General features: G+C 36.9%; 1 protein-coding gene across 2 annotated transcripts in view; it reads right to left on the bottom strand.

Annotated features, from left to right (window-relative positions):
• PTPRO (protein tyrosine phosphatase receptor type O) overlaps positions 1 to 25,678 on the bottom strand; it is a 224,642-nt gene that overhangs the window by 82,027 nt on the left and 116,937 nt on the right. For both annotated transcript variants that reach the window (XM_023643174.2, XM_023643175.2), the window contains exons 2-5: positions 19,267 to 19,540; positions 7,219 to 7,377; positions 5,037 to 5,189; positions 141 to 584 (exon numbers count right to left, since the gene is read on the bottom strand). In XM_023643174.2, the coding sequence (XP_023498942.1) occupies positions 141 to 584; positions 5,037 to 5,189; positions 7,219 to 7,377; positions 19,267 to 19,540 (1,030 nt within the window). The remainder of the gene's footprint in view (positions 1 to 140; positions 585 to 5,036; positions 5,190 to 7,218; positions 7,378 to 19,266; positions 19,541 to 25,678) is intronic.

Genomic DNA, 25,678 nt, shown 5'->3' with positions numbered 1-25,678 from the left:
CTTCCCTTTCTTTATCATTTTTCTTTAGATATTAACTGTCTACCATTAGTCTTTCTGTCCAAATTTAACTGTAAAATGTTTCAGTGTCCTTTCCTTTGATTGCATCATTTCTTGTTTCCTCCGATTTCCTATTGCTTTACCTTCTCTTTCTATGTGGATATGGAACCCATCAAAGGCAGTGGGTGGTTTTGGCGGTAACCAACTCAATATCATTTGCACAGGGAAAAAAGAGAAAGAGCCTGATGTCGATTTCTCAGTCTCGCTGAGTGTATTGTTATTTTCGTATTCCATGGGAAGCACACTGACAAATTCATCTTCACTTTCAGGAGTTGCAGATGCACTGTCCCACCAATATGGCTGGGATGTAGTTTCATAGTCACTGCTGTTAAAGTCAGGCCAACCAGAGGAAATGTTGCCAGAGGGGATTTCAGGAGTTTCATCTGTAAAGTGGAAGAGTTTGTCTTTTCCCACTGTATCTTGTGACCTCATGAATGATTCCTCTGGGAAATTGCCACTCTGTTCTTCCCAGTTGTTTTTGTTCAAGTTTATAATACGAACTGAGATATTTCGAGGTGGATAAGGGGCTGTAAGAGAAAGAATTTTCATTTTCAAGTAACTTTTTAACTCTGTTATAGTGAATACTTAATCTATTCATGAGTCAAATGCACCAGCGGATTTAAAAAATAGAATTTAGTTTTACTTTTATACAGGAAATATACATCAAGAACAATTGTGGTTTAAAGTAGTGCACAGATGTTTAGATTTTGTGCATGATGTGTACACATTAGCATATCACCAGTCACACTTTAAACACATATTAACTTCGACTCAATCCCTATCAAAGTTCCAACAACATATTTCACAGCGATAGAACAAAGAATCTTAAGATTTATACAGAACAACAAAAGACCCTGAATAACCAAAGGATTCCTGAGAAAAAAGAACAAAGCCGGAGGTATCACACTCCCTGATTTCAAAATATACTAAAAGCATAGTAACCAAAACAGCATGGTAGTGGCACCAAAACAGACACACAGATCAATGGAACAGAATCAAGACCCCAGAAATAAACCCACACATTTATGGACAGCTAATATTCGACAAGGGAACCAAGAGCATATGATGGAGAAAGGAGAGTCTCTTCAATAAATGGTGTTGGGAAAACTGGACAGCCACATGCAAAAGAATGAAAGTAGACCATTCCCTTACACCATGCACAAAAATCAACTCAAAATGGATTAAAGACTTGAATGTAAGACCCAAAACTATGAAACTTCTAGAAGAAAACCTAGGCAGTACGCTCTTTGACATCGGTCTTAGCAGCATATTTTCAAGTACCATGTCTGTCTGGGAAAGGGAAACAAAAGAAAAAATGAACAAATGGGACTACATAAAACTAAAAAGCTTCTGCACAGCAAAGGAAACCATCAACAAAACGAAAAGACAACCTAACAGTTGGGAGAAGATATTTGCAAACCATATATCAGAGAAGGGGTTAATATCCAAAATATACAAAGAACTCATACAGCTCAACAACAAAAAACCCAACAATCCAATTAAAAAATGGGCAAAGGATCTGAACAGAGATTTCTCCAAAGAAGATATTTGGATGGCCAACAGGCATATGAAAAAATCCTCAACATCATTAGCTATCAGGGAAATGCAAATCAAAACTACAATGAGGGATCACCTCACTCCAGTCAGAATGGCTATAATTAACAAGACAGGAAACAACAAGTGTTGGAGAGGATGTGGAGAGGAGGGAACCCTTGTTCACTGCTGGTGGGAGTGCAAACTGGTGCAGCCACTATGGAAAGCAGTATGGAGTATCCTCAGAAAATTAAGACTAGATCTACAGAGGGGCTGGCCTGGTGGCGCAGCAGTTAAGTTCTCACGTTCTGCTTCTCAGCAGCCCGGGGTTCGCTGGTTCGGATCCCAGGAGTGGACATGGCACCACTTGGCAAAAGCCATGCCGTGGTAGGTGTCCCACATATAAAGAAGAGGAAGGTGGGCACGGACGGATGTTAGCTCAGGGCTAGTCTTCCTCAATGAAAAGAGGAGGATTGGCAGTAGTTAGCTCAGGGCTAATCTTCCTCAAAAAAAAAAAAAAAAAAAGAAAAGAAAGAATAGATCTACCATATGATCCAGCTATCCCACTGCTGGGTATTTATCCAAAGAACTTGAAAACACAAAGGCATAAAGACACATGCACCCCTATGTTCATTGCAGCATTATACATAATAGCTAAGACTTGGAAGCAAGCTAGGTGCCCATCAAGGAACGAATGGATAAAGATGTGGTATTTATACATAATGGAATACTATTCAGTCACTAGAAATGATGAAATCTGGCCATTTGTGACAACATGGATGGACCTTGAGGGTATTATGCAAAGTGAAATAAGTCAGAGGGAGAAAGTCAAATACTGTATGATCTCACTCATAAGTAGAAGATAAAAACACGACAAACAAACACATAGCAATGGAGACTAGATTGGTGGTTACCATAGGAGAAGGGGAGAGGGAGGAGGGCAAAAGGGGTGATTAGGTTCACATGTGAGGTGATGGACTATAATTAGTCTTTGGGTGGTGAACATGATGTAATCTACACAGAATTTGAAATATATTACGATGTACATCTGAAAGCTGTATAATGTTGTAATCCAATGTTACTGCAATAAAAAAATTTAAAAAAAAAACAAAAAAATGAGAGAAGCAGTTTGGAAACTATACTAGATGAATTATAGGATTGAGCAAGTAAGTGTCTCGGTTGACCTTGCTGAATGCCAGGGATCTCATTGTGAAAGAAGAAATGCAGAAAGATGGAATAGGGTCAGGCAAGAAAGAACTCTGGGAATAGACTAGAATTGGAAGTACTGGTGTGTACTCACAATTACAAAAAATATGTATAGGTAGAAATATATACACGCACATGTGCGTTTGTATACACATACACACACGTACTTGCATTCTCTAGCTCTGACCACCTAGCAAAGGCACCCCAGGAGCAATGCACACACCTAGCACCCATATCTTGGTCTTTAAAACTATTCAATTAAAAGGAACCAGGGCTCCTGAGAGAAATGGCCGATTCCAGGGTTGGAACAGGACAGGTACAAGATGAGTTTGGAACATCTTGAATGCCAGAAAGTAAGGAAGTACCTAAAAAAAGATGGGGCATGTCACAAGTATACAGCAGCCAGCTAAAAGAAGCTTCCAACTGGCTGAATCTTGGATGATTTGAGATGTGCCATAAGTATAAAATACACACCAGATTTCAAGCATTTAGAATTCTTCTACCAAAAAAAGAATGCAAAGTATCTCTATAATTTTTAAACTAGTTAAATGTTGAAATGATATTTTGGATACATTTAGTAAATAAAATATATTATTAACTTAAATAAATACATATTCATTTGTGATACTATGATAGTCCAAGTGGTAATTTAACCACTTCCAAAGCAGTTACATAAAAATTCTTCAACTTATCGCAGTATCTGTTTTTAAAAACTGAGTCTCTGTACAGTATCTTTCTTACAAAAGCAACTATAGTGTACTTATAGCTATCAAGATAAAATACTCCCTGTGACATAGTTTAGGAGAGTTGCATATATGAGTTGCCTTTAGAAACACTAACACACATGTTGGAAATATGGCTTCACTTCTCACTTCTCTAAAATGAAACATATGAGCTCAAAATGAGTTTATGAATTATGGAAGCATACTTTTCTAGAGGTAGAAAATTATGAAGGCACACTGCATTGTCTCTACCTGCAACAGTTTCCACCAATCCTTCAAACAGCAGCTCACATATCACCTTTTCCATGAAGTTCTAATAAAAATTAATTTCTCCCTCTTTTGTGCTGTTATAGAACTTTGTATTTCTTTTATAACACTTATTGCACTTTACCTTATATTATTGCCATTTTATAGTACAGACATGTGCCACATAAGGACGTTTTGGTCAGTGATGGACCACATATGTGATGGTGGTCCCATAAGATTAGTAGCATATAGCCCAGGGGTGTAGCTAGCTATACCATCTAGGTTTGTATAAGCACACTGTACACTGTTCATTCACACTATGACAAAATCGCCTAATGGCACATTTCTCGGAATGTATCCCTGTCATTAAGTGGCGCATGACTGCACCTCTACCATTTTTGAGGACAGGGAACCTGTCTCACCAGTCTTTGTCTTCATCTCTCTCAGTACTTAGAACAACTCCCAGGTAAAAGATGCTCTATTAATGTTTCTTTATTTGAATTTAATAATGAAAAATACAAATAGAATCTTCGATGTTGACATGAGGTGAATTACATAGTTTCCTTGCCTTGGCCTAAGTAATGAGAATCATGACATCTTAGAATTTCAGATTGGAAGGATCTCAGGGGTTACCTATTATAACCCATTCGCAATGTTCCTGTGAATGGGCTCTCCAGCATTCCTATTGAGTACCTAGACACATTAGGAACAGACAATTATACTGGTGTCTAATTACAATATATACATATCATTATTGGTGGTGGATATTTAGCAGGTGTATATTTATTTTACCCATCCATTGTTCCATCCATCTATCCATCCATCCTAAATAATGCTTCATATTAGTAATGCTACTAAAATTAAGCAGTGCAAGTTTTAGATACATCTGAATCCCAATATTTTCCTTTAATAATCTGATAATCTGTACTAGAACATCACCCATCTGTTTTTCTGCTATATGGGCATATGGAATAACTGGTGTCTACTTGATCCAGTTATGTTATTTAATTATAACTTTTAGTAATATCATGCTTTTTCATTCAACTATTATAGGTCTTTGATTACACTGAAAGATTTTAGATTTTTATTATTGAATATTTTGCTCAGTTCCTTTTACATTGATAGAAAATTTATTTTAGATTATTAAAAATATATACTTTTTATCTATCTCAGCTCTGGAACAGAATGTTTGTTAGAATGATAAAGAGTATATATACGACAACATACAAATTTATTCTTTTTTCACTAAATTTGATTCTTCAGAACACTTACCAGTTCTATGCTGTTTGGGTTCATGACTCACACCGCTGTACTCCACGAGAGTACTTTTATTAAAAGTTGCCTCAGAGACCAGCTGAAAGGTGATATTACTGTAACATATTCCTGGAAGCCAGTGATTAAATACTGTTTTTCCCTTAAAGAAGTCTGAGAAGAGAAAAATCAATTATATTAAAATTTTGATCTTTTAAATGCCACACACTTCTAGGAAGTTCTAAATAATTATGATTAAATATCCATAAAATAGTATTTTCTTCAACTTCTGGCATGGTCAGTACTAAAAAAATTGGCGTGAGGCTAGACGTGAAAATTTGGATCTTAAGACTAAATCCTGAAAGGCTTTTTTTGGCAAGAATTGGATGCAATTAGGGTTAAATTTTTATTACAGGAACATTTGGTGTATTAAGTAGAGAAGATCATTTTTGAAACTGTAGAGATTAAGTTTCAGTAGCCATTTACTTGAAGATAAAAACTCAAGGTATTTTGTCACTTTCTGACGTAGGAGAAAGCAATTCTACAAGAAATGTTTTCACTAGACTCGCTTGTAAAAATTAGCCTATTTTTAAAATAGAATTGTTTATCTGCCAGTTGGCAGCCAGGTCCTGTTCGAAAAAAGAAGAAAATAAAAATTTGGATTTCGTTTAGAAAACATTAGAGAAAATAATAAATTTAGCAATCCAATCCCAGTTAGAAAGAAATGACAAATACCACTCATTGAATTAAAAGCCCAAAATAGGGGCCAGCCCCATGGCCAAGGGGTTAAAGTGCTGGGTGTTCCACTACGGCAGCCCGGGCTCGAGGGTTCAGATCTTGGGTGTGGACCCACTCCACTTATCAGCCATACTGTGGAGGCATCCCGCATACCAAATAGAGGAAGATTGGTGCGGATGTTAGCTCAGGGCTAATTTTCCTCAAGCAAAAAAAAGAGAAAGATTGGCAACGGATGTTAGCTCAGGGTGAATCATCCACACCAAAAAAAAAAAAAAAAGCCAAAAATAATTTTAAAAATTGACTTAAAAAAGAGAGCATATTAATTCATTTAGTTTTAAACTTACGGCTTTTAACTCAGCAACGATTCCAGTGATTGCTTTTCAATCACTCATGAACTTGTATTTGCATGTGATCAATTAGCAAATAAGGTCCCACTTATTAATTTGCAGGTAATGTTTTCATTAAAAATAAAGAATGCAATAATTAGTGGAGTCTATGTTTACGTTTATTATCTTTAAAGTAAAAAATAAAATTCACTGCCTATGTTTTAAACAATGTCTCATAAAAATAAAATCCATGGAAGAAAGGAGTTTGTAAAAGCAGCAAGTCGAGTGACATTTTTCTGGATACCATGCCGTGTGTGCTTCAAGTATCCATTCTCCACCTCTCCAAAATACGTTTCCAGTTACAACCAGTCAACTTTGACACCATCCTCTACACCCCCTGCAGAGAAATGTCCTGGCATGTTGGCTTGAGAATAAGTTCCTCCCCTGTGATTCACTCCCAGTGAAGATGAATGCCCTCTCGTTCTCGTCCTCTCCCTCTCCACCCCTCTTCTGCTTCCATTCCCCAAAGAATCTACTCAAAGAAGTTGACTCGGCTCTTTTGAAATTATTAATTCCCCTGGACTCTCTCCCCTCCCCACAGTGTCCCCATCAAGCCAGTAAAAACAGTGAAAACAAATTTTGCATATTAATGCCCTCATTTAGCTGATCATACAGATAAATATATACAAAGGAACTAAAAAGCATTGTCTTTGCCTTTGAGAATAATCTTGGACCATCTCCAAAGCAAAACTTGGCAAAAGGCATCTCTCTAGCTTCCCAGTTCTAGAAATGCCCACTAACACACCCAAAAGGAAAAGCTTAGGTGAGGTGCTTCTAAACTTAAGTTTGAATTTATTTCCTGCACCAGACATACTACTTCTGGCAAGAATAACATGTAAGGCATAATAATCTGAGTATTTCTTATGCTTATGTATGACACATAACACTAAACTAATAAGTTCCATGTTCTAAGACTCCTCATAACAAGGTTTTCATGAATCAATAACTATTTTTAACGGTTCACTTATGGTCTAATAGTGAATCGTAAGACCTCTTTAAAGCAAGAGAGAAGACTAATTGGCAAAAATCATGTAAAAAGGAATAGCCATCATTTATGCATCCTTCCTTTTGCCTCTTACCTTTATATAGCATTGTCCGGAAGTCTTTACCTTCCCAATAGCTTATGTTTACTCTTGTGAAAACATTATATTTTTCTGGATAATGAATTTCAAACAGGACTCCTGTTTCAGGAGAAGGTTTATAGTCATATATTGAAACACTGGTTACAGGTAGAGGTTCTGCAGAAGGGAGGTAAATGGAGAAATGGGAATTGGGGGAAAAGGGAGAAAGGTGAGTATCAGTATTTGGAAGCACCAAGGGTCACACCTCTCAGAACTTCGCACATATTTTTATTATCTGTTATGCACTAAAGTCTTCCGTATTCATGAGTCGAATGTCTTCTTAGCAGGAATTAATAAAGTACATTTTATATGGTGATTTCTGCTTTTCAAAGAACTTTCATGTTCACTTTTCCAGCTGCCTTTGGCAACAACACTGAGATTGAGCAAGAGCAAATATTGCTATTGCCATTCAACAGATGAAAATAATGATAACTCAGAGATTTTAAATGACTTGTTAAGTATGTGGCAGAGTCTATATCTCTAGATTCCTAATTCACTTTTCTTTTTCTTAAGCCAAGAAAATTTGATATTAATAACAGGCCAGTAACAGAAAATACATTTTGGCTCTGACTGTGATCATGTGGCTCTGACTATGTGATCATTTATTTCCTTTTTGTGAATTTAGCACTTATCTTTCTACACTAAGTATAAGGTTGTAAACCATCCCGTGTTGTAAGAATTCTAGCCTATGGTGTTTATCAAACTACTCTTTCTATAGAAGTTTAAAAAAATGTTTATTTCTATTTTGCTTGAGTTGTTAATTCATCACAAAATGCTTTAAATACTCATTTTTAGAAACTGCGATAGATATATATCTGCATTTCCTGTATATTCCACCCTCCAGCAAAAGTCTTGTGAAATGACAGAGCTCTCCTATCCTTCTGAGGGGACTATTGGACAAGTTTTACTTGCATTAATTTTGTTCAAAAAGATCTTTTAAATATTTGGTTTGGAGTCAATTATTGTATTATAGGAAAAAAATTATTTTGATTCAAAGTTTTAGAATTGAGAGGATTCTAGGACCTCATCTATGGTCTAAATGAAAGCAATATCCTCAGTTTAAATTTCACACTTTTAAAATTTCAGTTTTAATAATGTAAGAAATCTGGGGCCAGCTGGGTGACGCAGTGGTTAGGTTCGCACGTTCCGCTTCTCGGCAGCCCGGGGTTCCCCGGTTCGGATCCTGGGTGCGGACATGGCACCGCTTGGGCAAAAGCCATGCTGTGGTAGGTGTCCCACATATAAAGTAGAGGAAGATGGGCACGGATGTTAGCTCAGGGCCAGTCTTCCTCAGCAAAAGGAGGAGGATTGGCAGCAGTTAGCTCAGGGCTAATCTTCCTCAAAATAAAAGAAAAAAAAATAATGTAAGAAATCAAAATTTGACTTAGTTCATTCAACAAATAATTAGTGAATACTTATTTTGTCTCAATCTATAACTAAATATCTTTCATTTTGCTCCTCAGGATCTTAACCTAGTTTTGCTTTTGATTGAAGAGATGCCGGAGGGATTGAAGCTACATGTTAAAGCTTTGATTTTTTTCCTGGAATTTTCTCAAAAACCAAGCCAACCTCTAGCACAAGTTAGGAAGGCCTTCAGGTTGCTGCATAATTGTGATCACGTCCCTGTAGACTGTGTGCTGTATTCTCTGTTAGAATGTTTCTGTTTTACCTTTGTCTCCATCCTCGGTCTTCCTACTTAAAGGTAATGTTTAGAGAGTGAACTCACTTAACTGTCGTGTAAACAAACTCCTGAAGACTGAGTATTTCTCCTTGATTAATCCTAAAGAAGTTTTGAACCATTTTAAGGTCTTCCTTTCAACCCAGTCTAATTACTAACCCAGAGAGTCTACCAGATCCAGCTATTGACTCTGGATCTATACGAACCGAAATGAAAGGTAATAGCAAAAAGCAGCCACAGAGCGTAATTCTTCCACTGCCCCAGTCCAGTTTCCCATGCTCACCAGGGTTCTGTCTACTGAAAAGAGAAGTTAGCGGTCCACTCAGTCTTTCACGCAGAGACCTGAAGTCTGCACATCAAAGACACAGTCAGATTTGAAATTCAAGAGATATGCGAGGATTACAGCACAGATATTTTGTTTCGTGATTTCTTTTGACTGCTGCAAGCTGCTTAAATTTTAAACTAAAAGAATTTTTTAAATGCCAGCTTACATGTTTGCTTCCTATATTTCCTTCAGCTTCAACATAAGCGACCCAGGTTAGCTGTAAATTCTAAAGTCCAAGCCCAGACATTACTGAGGCATATTTAATCCAAGAATTATTGTTTGCAATAGAACTCAAATGCACTCTCTAGAAATATTTTACTATCCCTCCAGCTACTTCTCTCATTATTTTTATTTTTAGAAATTAACTGATAGGCCATAAACCAGAGCTGTTACTACTCATGTGTTTTTCAATGATGACAAGGTGAAATCTTGATCCAATTCATTACTCCTTTCTCTGTCAGTATGCCCATTACTCTCCCTTTTCTTGTCTTAGGAAGCAGGCTGGACTGGACAGAGAAAAGGAGTTGTTAGAAAATGTGAATCATTTATTATCTTTGTGTATTACTTTTTTGTCCTAAGGTCTTTTTTACTTACTTTCTTTTTTTTTTGTTTTTTTTGAGGAAGGTTGGACCTGAGCTAACATCCATGCTCATCTTTCTCTACTTTTTACATGGGACACCTGCCACAGCATGGCTTAATAAGCGGTGCATAGGTCCACGCTCTGGATCTGAACCTGAAAACCCCGGGCCGACAAAGCAGAGTGAGCAAACTTAATCGCTACACCACCGGGCCAGCCCCAAGTCCTCAGATCTTTTTATTTTTCAAAATATTAAGTGTTACAAGATATAGTTGAAACTCCCCTATAACTTACCCAGGTTTTGTTTGCCTTCTGCCTTGGCCAGAGGTAAATTATTACTCTGAAATTGGCGTTTATCTTCCCATGTATACTTTTTCCTTTTATCTTTGTATGTGTCCAACAGCCATATGGAATGTTATTTCACATGTTTCAAAATATTATGCTAATGGTTTCATATTATATGTATCATTCTGTGCTTAATTTTATCACCTAACATTACTTTGGAGATTAATCCATCTTGACGCAATTATCTCTAGAAATTTCCTTTTAGTGTCCATTTTATAACTCTACCAACTGTACAATTTATCTGTTTTCCTTTTTTGCTGTTGGCGAGTTGTTTTCAATCATTCACTTTTGCAAATAATTCTGCAATAAAAGTTCTGGGACATGTTCCCTTAGGTTGGAAATCCTGGATAATAGAGTATGCACATCCTCAACTGTATGAGATGTTGTCAAAATGTGTTCTAACTTTATGTCAATTTACATATCTAGCAACAGCATATGATAGTTCCTCTTTCTCCATGTTCTTTTCCAACACTTGATTGTATCAGCCTTTTTAACCTTTGCTACTGTGAGATGTGTGCAATTTTGTCTCTTTTAATTGGCTGTTCCTGACGGAGGTTGATTATCTTTTCATATGTTTATGGGTCACTCAGCTCTCCTTTTCTTAGAATTATTTGGTTCTTTTGCCTGTTTCATGGATTCTTTTCCGTTTTCCTGTGCTAATTTGTATTGTAAACTTTGTCATATACAACATTTCCATTGTCACTTTTTAAAATTGTGTCCCTTGCCTTCCCTCTAGATCCACCTTTCTTCGTGCTGAAACACAACATTTAATAATTATTTAAGTTAGAGTATGGATGTCAAGTTCATCTAGGCTTTTTACACTAGAAAATTTCTTTACTCTTGATGTAGCTTATCAAGGTATAAAATTCTAGGTAGACAGATTTCCCCTCAGTACTTGGAAGATATTGCTCTATTATCTTCTTGCACCAATTATTGTGGAAGAGTAAACACTTCTGTCAATGTAATAGCTATTCCATTGTAGATACCAAGATTTTTTTCTTTGGCACCTTCTACACTTATTTATCCTTGATAATCTGCAGTTTCACCCTCACATATCTAGTTGTGCTCTTATTTTTGAATTACCCTACTATGTCCTTGGAGTACTTTGTCACTCTGCGGATTCATGTCATTCTTCAAGTCTTGGAAATTCTCATAGTCATCTCTACATATATTGTGACCATGATTCCCTCCATTCTCTTTTTCTCAAACTCTTAACCTCCTTAATTAGAGCCTCTCCCACCTCCACACCTGTGAATTCTCTCACTGTGTTAAATTATGGGGCAATTGCACAGTATTATCTTTCAATTTACTAACTCTGTTTAGCAGTTATGAGTATAGAATTTACCCTGTCTACTGAAGTTTTTCAATTAGTTAACTTTATTTCTTTTATGTTCAGAAGATTTTATTTATTTTGAATATTTTTATTAAGATCAGTTAAATAATTAAGTTAATTTTGCCTAGCTTAACCAAAGTATTAAATTAATTTAAATGATTTTATTTTTCATTTAAAATTTTTTTTATCTATTTATATTTATTCTATATGTTTTTGTTTTATTTCTGTCAATTTTTGTTTCATTATTTCTTGATCTTCTTTAATGGATGTAATTTTTACATTTATCACTTTGAACATCATAATATACTGTAAATTTTTGTTAGATTGTTATATAAAATATAATCTGAAATATTATAGTTGTTATTTTGATATCTATCTTTTTTAGCATGGATTTCTTTGTGTGTTTTAAAATATAGGCCTTAAGCCAATTTTATGTTTTCTCATTGCCCCAATTCTTGCTTACTCCTTGCTATTGAGGAGTTTGGCCATTGTTTCCTTTCAGTTCACCACAACCCTAGTCTAGAACCAGGGCATATAACATTATTTTGGGGTTCTTGATATTGCAGATGATGTATTGGCTATCACAAATTCATTCCCTGAGTCACAGGGTAATGAAGCCTGGTCCTTGATACTAAAGCTGAATGTGTGTTCCCTGTATCCCCAAGCCTCCTTATATACCTTTTTTACAAACAGGAAGAATCTTTGTTCCCAGCAGAGAGCATGGCTCTGTGCCCTATCTAGTGTGGAGCATTTCAATACTTCTTACTCTCCTGGGGTCCAGATTTGCTACCATCTTTTTCCAGATCCGGAGCACAGAGGCCCTGTGACTCCAGCCCACTTCCCTACTTCAGTTTTTCTTTCCTTACTGACTAATAGAGACAACTGTCATATTTTTCAGCTTAGCAATGCATTTCTAGTCTTCTTTTTGTTTTGTGGTAACAGCAAAGAGTATATGACAAAGCAGGAATTTACTGCATTATTTTTACCAGAAACCTTAATGTTAAATTCCAATTTTTTCTTTTAATAAAAAATCTAAAAATGATATTTAATATAATCATTTTTTACCTCATTAGGTGTCCCACATAATGAAAACTCATGTTGAACTTGAAGATATTTTATGTTCCTTAATTACTTTTGAACCATTTTTGACAGATCATAAATAGGAAGTTTTTTAAAGTTCCGGATGTGACTATCTCAGATAGAAGATGATGAAACAAAAGCGAATGTGAAGCAAATACTGTTGAAAGAAAGTAGAAGTAGCCCTGTACTTGTTAGTAACTGTTGAGTGTTGAGAGGTGCTACTTTCTGAGATTGCTCTGTTTTGAGCAAGCTGTTGAGTCAGTGACCAGTATCCTTTTCTTTTGATGTGATCAACCTAAGAATGTGTCTTTTCTGACATAGTCCTCTTGAGGGAGAGGAGCCTGGGATTAGGCCCTCTCATCTGATGGCAGGAGTATAGAAAAGGGACTTATGCTGGATCTCAGGCCAGAGCTCCTGTCCCGTGTTTGGATGTCGCCTTGAGACCCCACCTGGTGGCTCAGCTATATCCAAGCAGACCACTGAGGTGAGCTGGCAGCAGCAGCCATCGATGGTCCAGGATGGGTAGCTATCATCACACCCACTACCTTAGTTCGTCTTCATCAGTTCTTTCCTGCAATGTTTCAACCGCTTTCTAAATTATTATCGCTGCCTCCAATCTCATCTTAATTTTTCTCATTTATTTCTGCTCAAAACTTCTAATCTGCAGGCTTCCTGATGCTCTCACTTTTATCAGAGTCTCTGACTTAAACCATTCCCCTCCACTTCACTGGCTTTTCCCTACCCGATCTGTTTTGATTCTCCTTTGTTCCTGACCCCTTGAGTAATTTTCTATTTAACACCATTGGCACTGCATATATTTACTGATCTTATATGAGGCATTACACACTTTGGTAAGGAGTTTATTTACACATTTTTCATTGCAAAAAATTTACATTATTTTATAGTACCCTCTACCAACTCAGTAGACTATGGCCTATAAACCAAATCTGGCCTGCCACATGTTTTTGTATGATTTATGAGCTAAGAATGGCTTTTACATTTTTAAATGGTTGACAAAAATCAACAGAAGAATAATATTTTATGACACATGAAAATTACATGAAATCCAAATTTTGGTGTCTTTAAATAAAGTTTTATTAGAACACAGCCATGCTTGTTTGCTTATATAGTGTTTTGGCTGCTTTTGTGCTGAAACAGCACAGTTGAATAATTGCAACATGGACTGTATGGCTCACAAAGCATAAAATATTTATTACCTAGGCCTTTACAAAAATATGTTTGCCAACACCTGGGATAGATTACATATTAGAAAACCAAGATTTAGAGAAAGTAATAATCTGCCAAAGGCTACATTATAGTTTCCAGATTTCTTTGGCTCTAACGTTAATGCTTTGAAGCCCCCACTCAAAATACCTGTTTGATAATTTGTCCATTCCAATGCAGGATTTAGGATCCTGTGCTTTTTCACTCTATTACAAGAAGGAGATTTCCCCAATCAAATCATATTATGTCATTTCTTTGTACAAGATTGGTCATCATTCTTCATCACTTACAGATTAAGGTCTAAACTATTTTGTAAAGTATTCAAGGTTCTTCCTGACTTTTCTAGCCATCTTTCCTGTTATTTTGTGGAACCACAGATCAATGACAACTTAACTTCTTGCAGTTCAGAATTGTGCCATTATATTTGTAGAGTGCCTCTGTATGTGTTCTGAAATGTTTATGGCCACTATCTCTAGACCTTTACTAACTTAGGAGACAGCTGTGTATAAATAACATTTCCCCAATTTCTAAGCAATTGTTTTCATGTATTATTTTATCTATTGAGAAACTATTCCTTCTCTCTATATTGTATGCGATATACTAAGGATTCTCAATCAATTAAATATTAACAAGATGTCAGAACCTAAGGGTTGTGAAACTCTTTGAACTGGCCAAATGACTCATTTGTGCTGAATTTATTCTTTGCCAACTTCCTCAGCTTTCTCTGAGAGCACCAGACTCAGAACAGCTATAGAGAAATATCAAAGGACTGCCCTAGGGCCAATTTCTCTGTCACTGCTTATTTCATCAGGACAAGGATCTAACACACAATAAGTGATTGCAACCAATGTACCCTTTTATTCTCAAGAGCTAAGTGTCAACTCTATGAGCAGATCCTACAAATGTTTTCTAAACTTTTTAAAAAAGCTTCCCATTAGAAAAATAAGAGGACAAAAATACGTCAACTGACAAATAATGGTAATTTTAGAGCTCAAAAGTAATCTTAGTCATTGTGTACTTTAATTCCTTCTTTTTTAAAGGAGGAAGCTGAAACCCAAATGCCACCTAATGTCACCTCATGCCTAATGTCCCAGAAATTTTTGTGCATGAATCCCCAGTTTTTATATTCCAAACCTATTATCACTTTCAGAATCTGATATGATGTAACTGAGTCTTTAAAAACGGGATAGAAAGTGAGAGACAGTCAACCACCATTTATTCATTTTTACTCTTTAGAAATCAGTGCAAATTTTCCCTTTCACTTAAGATGTAGAAAGCTGAAAGTCAATGTCACTCCCTAATCCCCAGCAACAACAAGAAAAAACCAAGTAATCCATGAGATCATAACTTTTCTTGAGTCCATCAGAGAGGTGAGATTGCAAGGCAACAAAATCAACTAAATTCCCTGTGAGGAGAGAAAGGATACTAACTGTTTCACCTTTAGCAGAGCATAGCAGGAAGAGGGGAGCACCATTAAAGCAAGAAAGAAGAAAGCAACTAGGATTTTACTGATTCCTAAGGGCTAAGTGTGTTCTAAATGACAGTTTAGAGCTGCTTTGTCTAATAAGGTAGCTTATTAGCCATCTGTGGCTATTTAAATTAAACTTAGAATGAATCAAAATTAATTAAAATTAAAAATTGTTGGCTACTGTATTGAATAGTGTAGATATAGAACATTTCCATTATCCAAAATTCTAGGATAGTGGTGGTTTAGAACGATTGGGAATCCCAGACACAAGTAGAGTCTACACTCTCTCTCTAGCTCCTTTCCTGGGCCTCCATCAGGTGCTCATGAGAATCATTGAGGGAAGCCAACCTTAGGGGTACAGGTACGCAGGTGATAATTGGTGCCACTAGGACATCAGGAAGAAATCTTACTCAATTCCCAGGACCTTTCTTGAATACGAGCATAAGACTTAAGGCGTTGGAGAAGGGTAGAAAATTCTTTCCCTCCCAGTTCTCAGAGGCAAAGATGGATTCCCCAACCCTGCCCGCTGCTAGCTTCTGAAGGACAGGTAGAAGCGAAGGATTTCTGTTCCTGTGAGAGGGGCACAAACTCTGTTGGACTCATGATTGTGCGCTAATACAACGTAGAGTTCTGCTACTACTGGAGAAGAGGCAGGAAACTTTCCAGCCCAAGACCTTCCACGGATTTAAGGGAAATTTTGGCCATCAGCGTATAGTGAGGGGTAGGAATGCTGAGAATACCCCACTTAGGATCCCAGGGTCTGCCTAAGCCTGAGGCTGGACCAGCGGAACCAAGAACTTTCCGTGTCCCCACCAAAAACTTAGCACTGAGTAAAAAGCAATAGCAGTCTTTTGCTAGGGGAGGGACAAGATCATGGAACCTTTCTGTGGTGCAGGTGTTCAGGGCCTGCTAAAACCTGAGGGTAGAACTCGAATGCAGAAATACCCTCTACTACTGCTGATGGCCTACCGCTGACTGGAAGAATTTGAAATCTGTGATGAACTAAAGGTGACTAGTACCTTAAACACAGCTCAACCCCCCCACAGGAACAGTCTAGTAATGTGGTACATTTAAATTAAATTCAACATGTAAATTATTATATTAAATAAAAATGATCTAAACTTGCACTGTCTAAATTTGTAGCCACTAGCCACATATGGCTATTGAGCACTTATGGGCTAGTGTAACTGAGAAACTGAATTTTTAATTTTACTTAATTTTAATGAATTATGTTTGAGTGAAAAATGTATAAACTTTATATTGACTATATATGGAAATAATAATATTTTGAGTGAATATTTTAAATAATATTTTGAAGATAATTGAATAGTATTTTGAATGGGTGAGGTAAACTGTATTATTAAAATTATTTTGGGGGCTGCCCAGTGTCGTAGCAGTTAAGTTTGCACACTCCACTTTAGCGGCCCGGGGTTCACTGGTTTGAATCCTGGGCATGGACCTATACACTGCCGTTCAAGCCATGCGGTGGCAGGTGTCCCACATATAAAGTAGAGGAAGATGGGCAGGGATGTTAGTTCAGGGCTAATCTTCCTCAAAAAAAAAGAAAAGAAAAGAAAAAAAGGGAAAAAATTAATTTCAACTTTTCAGAAAGTTTTTTAATGTGTCTAGCAGAAAATTTGCTATTACGTATGTGGTTACCCTTCTCCTTTTATTGGCTAGTGCTAGGTCAAACACTCCAATTAAAAAATAGAGACTTTTAGGTTGGACAAAAGGCAAGATCCAACTCTAAGCTGTCTACAAGAAATCTGTTTACATATAAAGATATAAGGAGGTTGAAATTAAAAGGAAGAAATAAGTAGACTATGAAAATACCTAACAAAAGAAAACTAAGATGTCTATATTGATATCAGGCAAAATAGTCTTCAACACAAGGCATATTACTTACGATAAAGAGGGTCATTGCATACAGATAAAATGGATAGCTCATCAAGAAGACATAGTAATCCTAAAAGTGTTTGCACCTAACAACAAACCAATAGAGCTTCAAAATACGTAATGCATAAACTAAAAGAAGGGAAAGGAGAAATAGACAAATCCACAGAGAGAGGTGGAGACTATCACACTCTTCTCTGTCACTGTTAGAACAATGGACAGAAAATCAGAAGGGTAGAGAAGAACTGAACAACCAACTTGACCTACTGACATTTATTGAAAATTCACCCAACCAGTGCTCACAGAATACACATCAAGATGGAGCATATTTGGGGCCATGACACAGAACACCACAATTTTCAAGCCATTGAAATCATACAAAGTATGTTCCCTGATCACAACTGCATTTACCTAGAAATCAATGAAAAGATCTCTGCAAAGTCACCAAATTTTTGGACATTCAACAGCACACTTCTAAGCCCATGTGTCGAAGAAGAAATCACAAAGGAAAATAGAAAATATTTTGAATAGAACTCATTGCACATGCTAAAATAATATCAAGGAGATATTCCAGAAATCTTTTAGCATTTACTTACTTAACAAATTTCTTTATGAACCATTAGCTCAAGGGCTGACTCCTCCCACTTGGTCATCTGAAATGGCTGAGTGCATGCTAATGAATGTTGGGTCAGCAATAGGCACTGCTGTTTTATTTTGCTTTGTGTCTTATTCTTTTTTTCATGGCTCTTTCTTCTGTTACTTCCTCAGCTAAATTGATTTAATATTTATTGACCATCTATTAAGTGTAAGGCTCATGCTAGGTGCTTATGAAATTATGAAGGCGAGTAAGACAGAGCTTCTGTTTTCAAGGAGTTGTATTATAAGCAGTATCTACCTAGATCTGTTGCCTGGATCTATTAACTCCCAATTCTCATTTTTCTGCAATTTGTTTAAGACAGTGTTTTACCAGGCAAGTTCTTCCTTTAATTCAGCTAGGTCCTAGATTTGTTCATTATATCTATGAACCTTGAAGGTCTTGAGTTGGTGCCATTCCTAATTTTTAGGACTCAGTACTGATCCCGGGACTTAGCCAAGGGAAACTTTTAATTAATTTTTGACAGACATGTCAAAAATATGTCCTCTAGCTTGATTCTGAGTTCTTGCTTTTTGGTGTTTCTGTTTCCTTTTATCCCAACAGAAAATATCTTTATGTCCCTTTCTTTAATTGTGGCCAAAATGACAACATATAACCAGCATTTTAAAAATTGCAGCCCCTGGAAAATTTGCACTGAAGAACAATGAACAAAAAGAACTTCGCTGAGCCACTAAATTGCTCTAGTGATAAACTCTGCCATCTTATAGGTAATGGTTTCTCTTCCATATCTCAACATATATAGTAGAGCCATATTTTACTTTGAGATTACATATTAAAGTCAGAGAGTGAAGTGAAGATCTCATGGAGTTAAAACCACTCCAAAAAATTCCTAATACCAGCATTAACTCTTTAAGATATAGACTACTGAAGATTAAAATGCCAATGACTTTTTTTCTTGGCATTTTTCTTGGGCAGTGGAAGCCAAGGCTATTTTGAGGGTGAGGTGGGGAATAGCAACTGATAATGATATCTTTTTTTCTCTCTCAGCTAAAAATGTATAATTAAATTTGAGCAGGCTGAATATGACTATAAATTCATCATCTCAAAAACCAAATTGCTTATATGAGAATGCATGTCCTGGAAAAAAATAACTTAGTTATAATCGTACTATTGAGTTACAGAGCAGAAAATTACATGGTCCAATCATGAATCTAAAATTCTCAGTCAGTCTTACAATATTCTACCTTATTAAGGTTTACTTTTTGGGGTTCAAAACAGATTTTTGCTTGACAAAAGGTAATAAAGTAAAACATTATCAAACTTTGGCAAGAAACTGTATTCTTAATATAAGGCAGAACTTTGAATCTATGTCACTTAACTTCAAGGAAATTGATCTTGTCATTCTGGACTAACTCTCTTTCAATGAGAGCCCCTTGGGAATACACTCAAAGAAGAACCACAGAGGACAATATTACACATGATGCTTACTTGTTAACACAGTGATCGATCTGGATGGCTTGGTAACCACATTTCCATTTACCACTACCAGAGTGATTATGTAATAAAGGCCATGATAATTGGCCTTAAAGGTAATAGGAGGGGGCAAAGTGCTGTTGAATTCCTCAAATTCGAAGAAGTAATTTTTTGATTCACCGGTTATCTTCACAACGTACACAGATGATGGACTCATGACATCTGAAGCTTCTAAAGAGATAACAATGCTGTTATCATCTTGGACAGTTACATGGAATGTTGTAGCATTCTGTTTAAGAAAAGAAAAGAAAAGGAAATGGAGGTCAAATTCAGATTATTAGCAATAAAATTATACTGAGACAATTCTTCCAAAACTAATGTTTGTGGTAAGTATTACTTTGTAAAATAGAGTTACACAGGTACTTTAGCATACAAGGAAAAGCAGAATGGGAGAATATTATGACTAATGATCTTCTCAGGCTTTTACTTTGAGAATTTTTCTCTGTTGAAAAGCTGCTTCAAGTTCATGGATTGTGTCATTAAATAAACACAAAATAAACATCATGGAAATGAGCAAATTATCAATGAATAAAAATCATCTCGGCTCTCAACTTTCCTGGAAGTCCTTGGTTTCAGTTACGTTAGAGAAGTTGTATGGTTTGAAGAAGCATACTATTTTACTTTAGAGGGAGTGATGTTGTGGTGGTCCTAGGAAAATTCTAGAAGAATGTTTCAAGGCCGTTATTTCCTCTCTCACTTCTCACCTGTCAGTGCTGCAAATAAAAAAAGTCACGACTGAGAAACCTGTGACAATCCTCCTCATTAAACATTAGCCTGCCGTTAAAAAGAGAAGCTAAGATGCTCTTTGAAGAAGAGACCATACTGAGGTTCTGCAGGCATGTATGGGAAAGTCAGCAAACTGAAAAGAGTCTAAAAGTTAGCAGACTGAAAACTTTGTTCAAAGTTTCCAGATCAAGGTTTATGGACAGTATTTGAGAAATCATTTGTGTAGTTGGTTCAAATATTCCTCTCTGATTTTTTTCCCACACCCCACAGGCAGAATCAGTCCTTCTGGACTCAGACTAGACTTATGTACTTTGTACCACTTGCTGTTTTGTTTTTAATTTATCTTCTGGGTATGCAGTGTCCTGGGAAAGTTATTTCACTGCTCTGAGCCTCAGATTTCTCTTCTATGAAATTGGGACAGAAAAATTGCTGAAACTTGTCAAGACTTACAAGGACCCAGGTATTGAACTAGGCAGTCTATGTACATAATCATTTCATTTAATATTCAAAATGACCTCATGAGATAAGTATTATTATCTTCAATCTCAGTTTTTAGCTGAGGAAGCTGAGGCTCAGAAAGATTAAGTCACTTGCCCAAGGTTGGACATATACTTTGGACTCTTAACTCCTGAGCTGCACAAGTACCCAAACTGAGCTCCACTATTATTCCACATGTCTCTTTGTCTTTCCTTCTTGATTTATTTTCCTAATACTGAGTCTGACATACACTATACAACTGACAAGTGTTTGTTAAATGAATGAAAGGATTGCTGATTGCATTAATTATATGTGGGCATCCAACTGCTTCTTAGAATTAATCTACTTATTAATTTTGGTACCTCACATATTGTCAGCAGCCAAATCAAGCATTCAGCATATACCTATCAGTATTATAAAAGAGGCTATATAGACTTAAAAATGTATTAATATTTTTTCTTATTTAATTTTTTTAGAAATCTAGTTTTTACAGGTCCTAGTACTTATAAAGAATATTTAGTCAATAACAGAAATTTAATTCTATCTTAAAATTTGGTAGACTTAAGTGTGTCCATGATATTCTAACCATACCAGACCCTAAGTCCTTGAAGGGAAGGGACTCTATCTTATTTCTAGCTGCATCTCCAGCTCTAGGACTAATGATTGGCATATGCTAGGTGCTTTGTGATTTAAGTGGTTTTAGGCAGATTTCTGTCATAAGGGACAGTCAGCAGGGATTGACTTTTAAAATGTCCCTCTATCCACATTGTCTCTCATCCTCACACACCTGGGCAGGTTTCTAATATTGAGTTCTGTACTTCTGGAACCATACATAAAATGTGACCTATTCTTTATTGCCAGTGGTCTGAGTGGCACTGTGAGACTAAACCAAGCATTGGATATCCAAAAGAATTGAAATCTGGCTTTTATTCATTATTGATTATAGAAACAGATTCACTAACTCAAAAAACAATAGGTTTACAAACATCAAATTCATAACTATTAAGAATTTTTTCTGTTTTAACAGCCAATAACTGAAAGTGTTCATGATAATGAAAGGAGGAATAAATATAAATAGACTCAATTTTGTCAAGTGTTTAAGAAATAGATGACGCATGTGTCATGATGCTTCATAGACAGTGAAATCTTCCAGGGAAAAGGACTAATCTTCCAAATGCTAGCGACAGCTTTGGGGATGATTGTATCATCCATGAAAATAAGCATTGGCCCATGTGATCCCAGGTTGCCAAAAATAAATCAGGGTGGGCTAATCAGATTCAGTCAGTGGGACTAACGAGAAGAAGGCAGCAGGCCAAGTAAGATCTAGGCAGTGAGCCTAAAAGAAATGTCATCTATGCTATTTCTTTCTTCTGTGTCCTCTTTGCTCCAGCTTTTCCTGGAATCTATATTCAGGAAAAAATTCTGAATGTATGCTGCAGGCATGTGATGCCTGCTGAGGAGTGGAGCAAGAAGGAAAAGTTCAAAGTAGCAGAAATGGGTCTGATAAACTTAGGCAAGGCCAAGGCTGATTTATTTGGTGGATTGAAAAATATTTAAAACTTTTTTTCTGAGACTGGTAATGGTATTGCTTGACTCTGCATTGAAAACATTTTCACTGAAATTTCCTTTGCATAATAAAGTTTAATATAAAAATTTCTCTGGTCCAACACTCTCATTTCACACTTGAGAGAACAGTTGCACAAATGTCTCATGGTTAATTGATGTCAGAACAAGGTCTAGGATCCACATGTCCTTATGCCTCTTAGTATTTCTCTTTTCTGAACTGGAGGTAAGCTACCTGAGGCAGGAAAAGCGGCCTGTGGCTTGGCTTTAGCAAGGAAGGGGGAGCCCAGGAGCCTGTGACTTGTTCTAGAGCCAGTCCTGTGGAGGAGAAGCTACTGGAGATAGAGTGAATAGGACTAAAGAGGAGAAAAATGCAGGATGAGTCTCTGAAGGATGAGAACTGACCACAGATATATGTGCCAGTTAGAAGTCCCAGGAAGTCTTCTACCATCCTTGACGGATAACGAAACTGCTATCTATTGATGCCTTAATCTGGACCAGCCTTTGCATTGGGCATGTGATATTTGTGTTTTCTTTTATTCCTTACAACAATCTTCAGAAATGTGTTATTTTACTCAAAGAGGTTGAATAATTTAAGAACACAGCAACAGACTTGGAATCAGAGGGCCTGAGTTTCTATACCTTCTCTGCAGCCTATTATTTGTGAGAGCTTGGGAAAGCCCAAGGATCTCTTAACGTCATCTTCTTAATTTATAAAACAGGGGTAATTCCTAAAACTCATGGATCTTTGTAAGGATTAAATGGCTTTTATAAAAAATAATGTGAACGCAATAAATATTAGTTGTACTTCAAAAGTTACTGTGTTTTAGTTTTGAATCACTGAATGACCTTTAAACTATAGGGTTCTATATACACCCATTTAACTAACTTCAAAACACTACGGAATTCTGCAATCATGTTCACTGGATGTTTTGTTCACAGAACATTGGAGAACTATCCATTTATTAATTCAGCAACAAACAAACATTAGCGAAGTGCCAACTTGGCGTCAGGCATCGTGCTAGGTATTGGCAACAGGCAAGTGAGTAAGACAGGGTTCTTGAACTCCAGAAGCTCAGGCTCTAGTGAGAGAGGCACACTCAAGTTCAATTATAACACAACCTGAGTGTCATTAGATACAAACTTTGAAAAACTGTCCAGTTGATACATGTGTCTGGAATCTCTTCTTCGAGTGTACCCTCTTCTTTTGAAGCACTGTTTTTTCCTACTTATGCTAATTATGGTGCCCCACTTCTAGGTCAGAGCAAGAGTTACCTTTGGCTCAGTCTGGGTGAATCATACTACCCAGTCTCCTGTCCATGAAACTAGTTAAAAGGATGCATATGTGGACCAAGCCAGCCAACCAGAGAGCTTGCTCTGAAATTTTATGACTGGAATTAGCGGGAAGGAGCTCTTTCTACTCTGGTTTCAAGTATATATGGATGCAAAGCTGGAGAAGTAGTGTCTGTAATTTCCACCCCATGAAGTTGCTTGAAGGAGAATCCCTGGTTTGGGCTGAGGATCTGGTCTCAGTCATCCTACGACCCAGCCAATGTACAGTTTGGTGACATAAGTGTGAATAAATCCCAGTTTATGCCTTAAGCTGTTTAAGCCGGATTTCCAAAATTTGCAGCCAAAGGTCCTGGTCAATACAAGAGAATTATTCTGTGCTATAGGCATGTAGAGAAGAAAACAATTCTGCTTCTATGGATGAGTATGAGGGAAGGTTTCAGGGTGGAAGTGATGCTTGAAAGATGCTCAGAAGTTTATCAGGGGAACAAAGGTCAGAAAACTCATCTGGAGAAGTGGGAGGAGACCCCATGGTCCTTTGGGGTGGTTAGATAGTGGTAGGATGCTCAGAGTAGAGGGTCGATACCCCACTCCAAGTTGTGCCTTGTTAAAGAATTTGGATATTTTTTAGGCAGAAAGAAATCATAAGCTGTTTTAATGCAGAAAAGTGACATGATTAGACAGACCACAGTTTAGAAAGATCAATATAGTTAGGAGTATGGACCAGTATAGTTAGGAATTGGCCGACGGGGACCGTCTAAGGCCAGTAGACAGTAAGGAGACTGTTGTAACAGTTCAACTAAGACCTGATGAGAGTTTGAGCAAGTGCTGGCTGCACCAAATCTCCCTGTATGACATGCCTCTAGAGCATTATCAGTGCTCCAGCTGGCAACCCAATCAATGGTTAACCTTATTAGAGGGTATTTTAGAGGGAACACTTAGAAAATTCTGCTGTGCTAAGGTTACTACATAAGACGTAATGGGATGCTCAGGTCTTTTGAGTAGTAATATTAATGATGTCCGGTGCTTATATAGCACTTATGGCCACAATTCTCTGCAGACGTTAGTAATTCATCCGCTTAGCCTCCCGTCTAGCCCTCAGGAAACCTTTTCCAGCAAGAGAGTCTTTTCCTTCAGGTCCTTCAGGAAGATCAAAGTCCCAAAGTCCCAGGGCTGCTCCTGACACTTTCTTAGAATTATTCACAAGGCTGTTTCAGAAATTGTCAGAGCAGAATTTGTTGTTGATGTCAAAGGCTAGGGGTGGCCTTCCCGAATCTTCCTTTATTTATTCAATCATTCTTACGTTTTGAGCAACCAGCATGTACCAGGAACTGTGCAGGGCACTGGGGATACACTCTACTTGGGAGTAAAGAGAAAGGCAGATCTTATGCGACTTTGTCCTTCCTAGAATTGCATCTGACCAATAATAATAGCAATGATGATGATAAGGATGATGATGATTTCATAATAAAGAACATTAACATACATAGTGCTTATTACGCAATACCAGAAACTGCTATGAAACTCATCCAGCAGATTCTTGACAAATACTTGCCGAATGAATATTTACAATCTGCTGTGTAATACTAGAGTTCTTTATATAGATCCTAAATATACCTTTTCAGGTAGAGTATGTCAGCTCTCTCTCTGTGCCTGAGTCCACATTCATGTCAGCTCTGCCTTTCATATTTTACATGCTCAGAAACACCCATTTCTATCTTTATGATTTCATAATACAGAGTCCTCACTTCTTTTGCCTCTTATTTGGTAAAGGGCTCCAAACTCAGATGTCAGGCAGGTAATATAAATGTGAGAAGCAATCAAGTATAAGAGGATTGGATAATGACATAGTTAGTAAACAGGAGGGTATGTGCCTTGTCTAAATGCATCATTAAAAAACACAATTACAACAAAATAAAGCTATGTTAGTCAAAGAAAACACATTTGCAGCCACTCCTAGCCCATAGGCTGCCAGATTATAACCTTGAATTTGTTTGTTGTACTGCCATCGCCTTGATCAAATAGCTCCTCTTTGGACTTTCAGCTTCCAATTTGACTCTATTTGCTCTGCGCAACCAGAGTGCAGAGCAACTACATTCTTACACATTAAGCACTATAAGATACATGCAAATGATATTTCCTTACTAAGTTCCTCTGTGTGTGTCCGCAAAATAGCATATTATTATATATACTAATGCAGTAATTATTTCCTGACTTTCAATATGGACGTGAGGTGGAAGTTGTGCAGCTCTTAGTTTTAGAGATTAAACAAAACATTCTTGAGGAAAGAATTCAACCTGGCATTTTTAAG

This window comes from Equus caballus, chromosome 6 (genome assembly GCF_041296265.1).
Source record: "Equus caballus isolate H_3958 breed thoroughbred chromosome 6, TB-T2T, whole genome shotgun sequence".
Lineage (NCBI taxonomy): Eukaryota > Metazoa > Chordata > Mammalia > Perissodactyla > Equidae > Equus > Equus caballus.
This window is presented reverse-complemented; position numbering and strand designations above follow the sequence as displayed.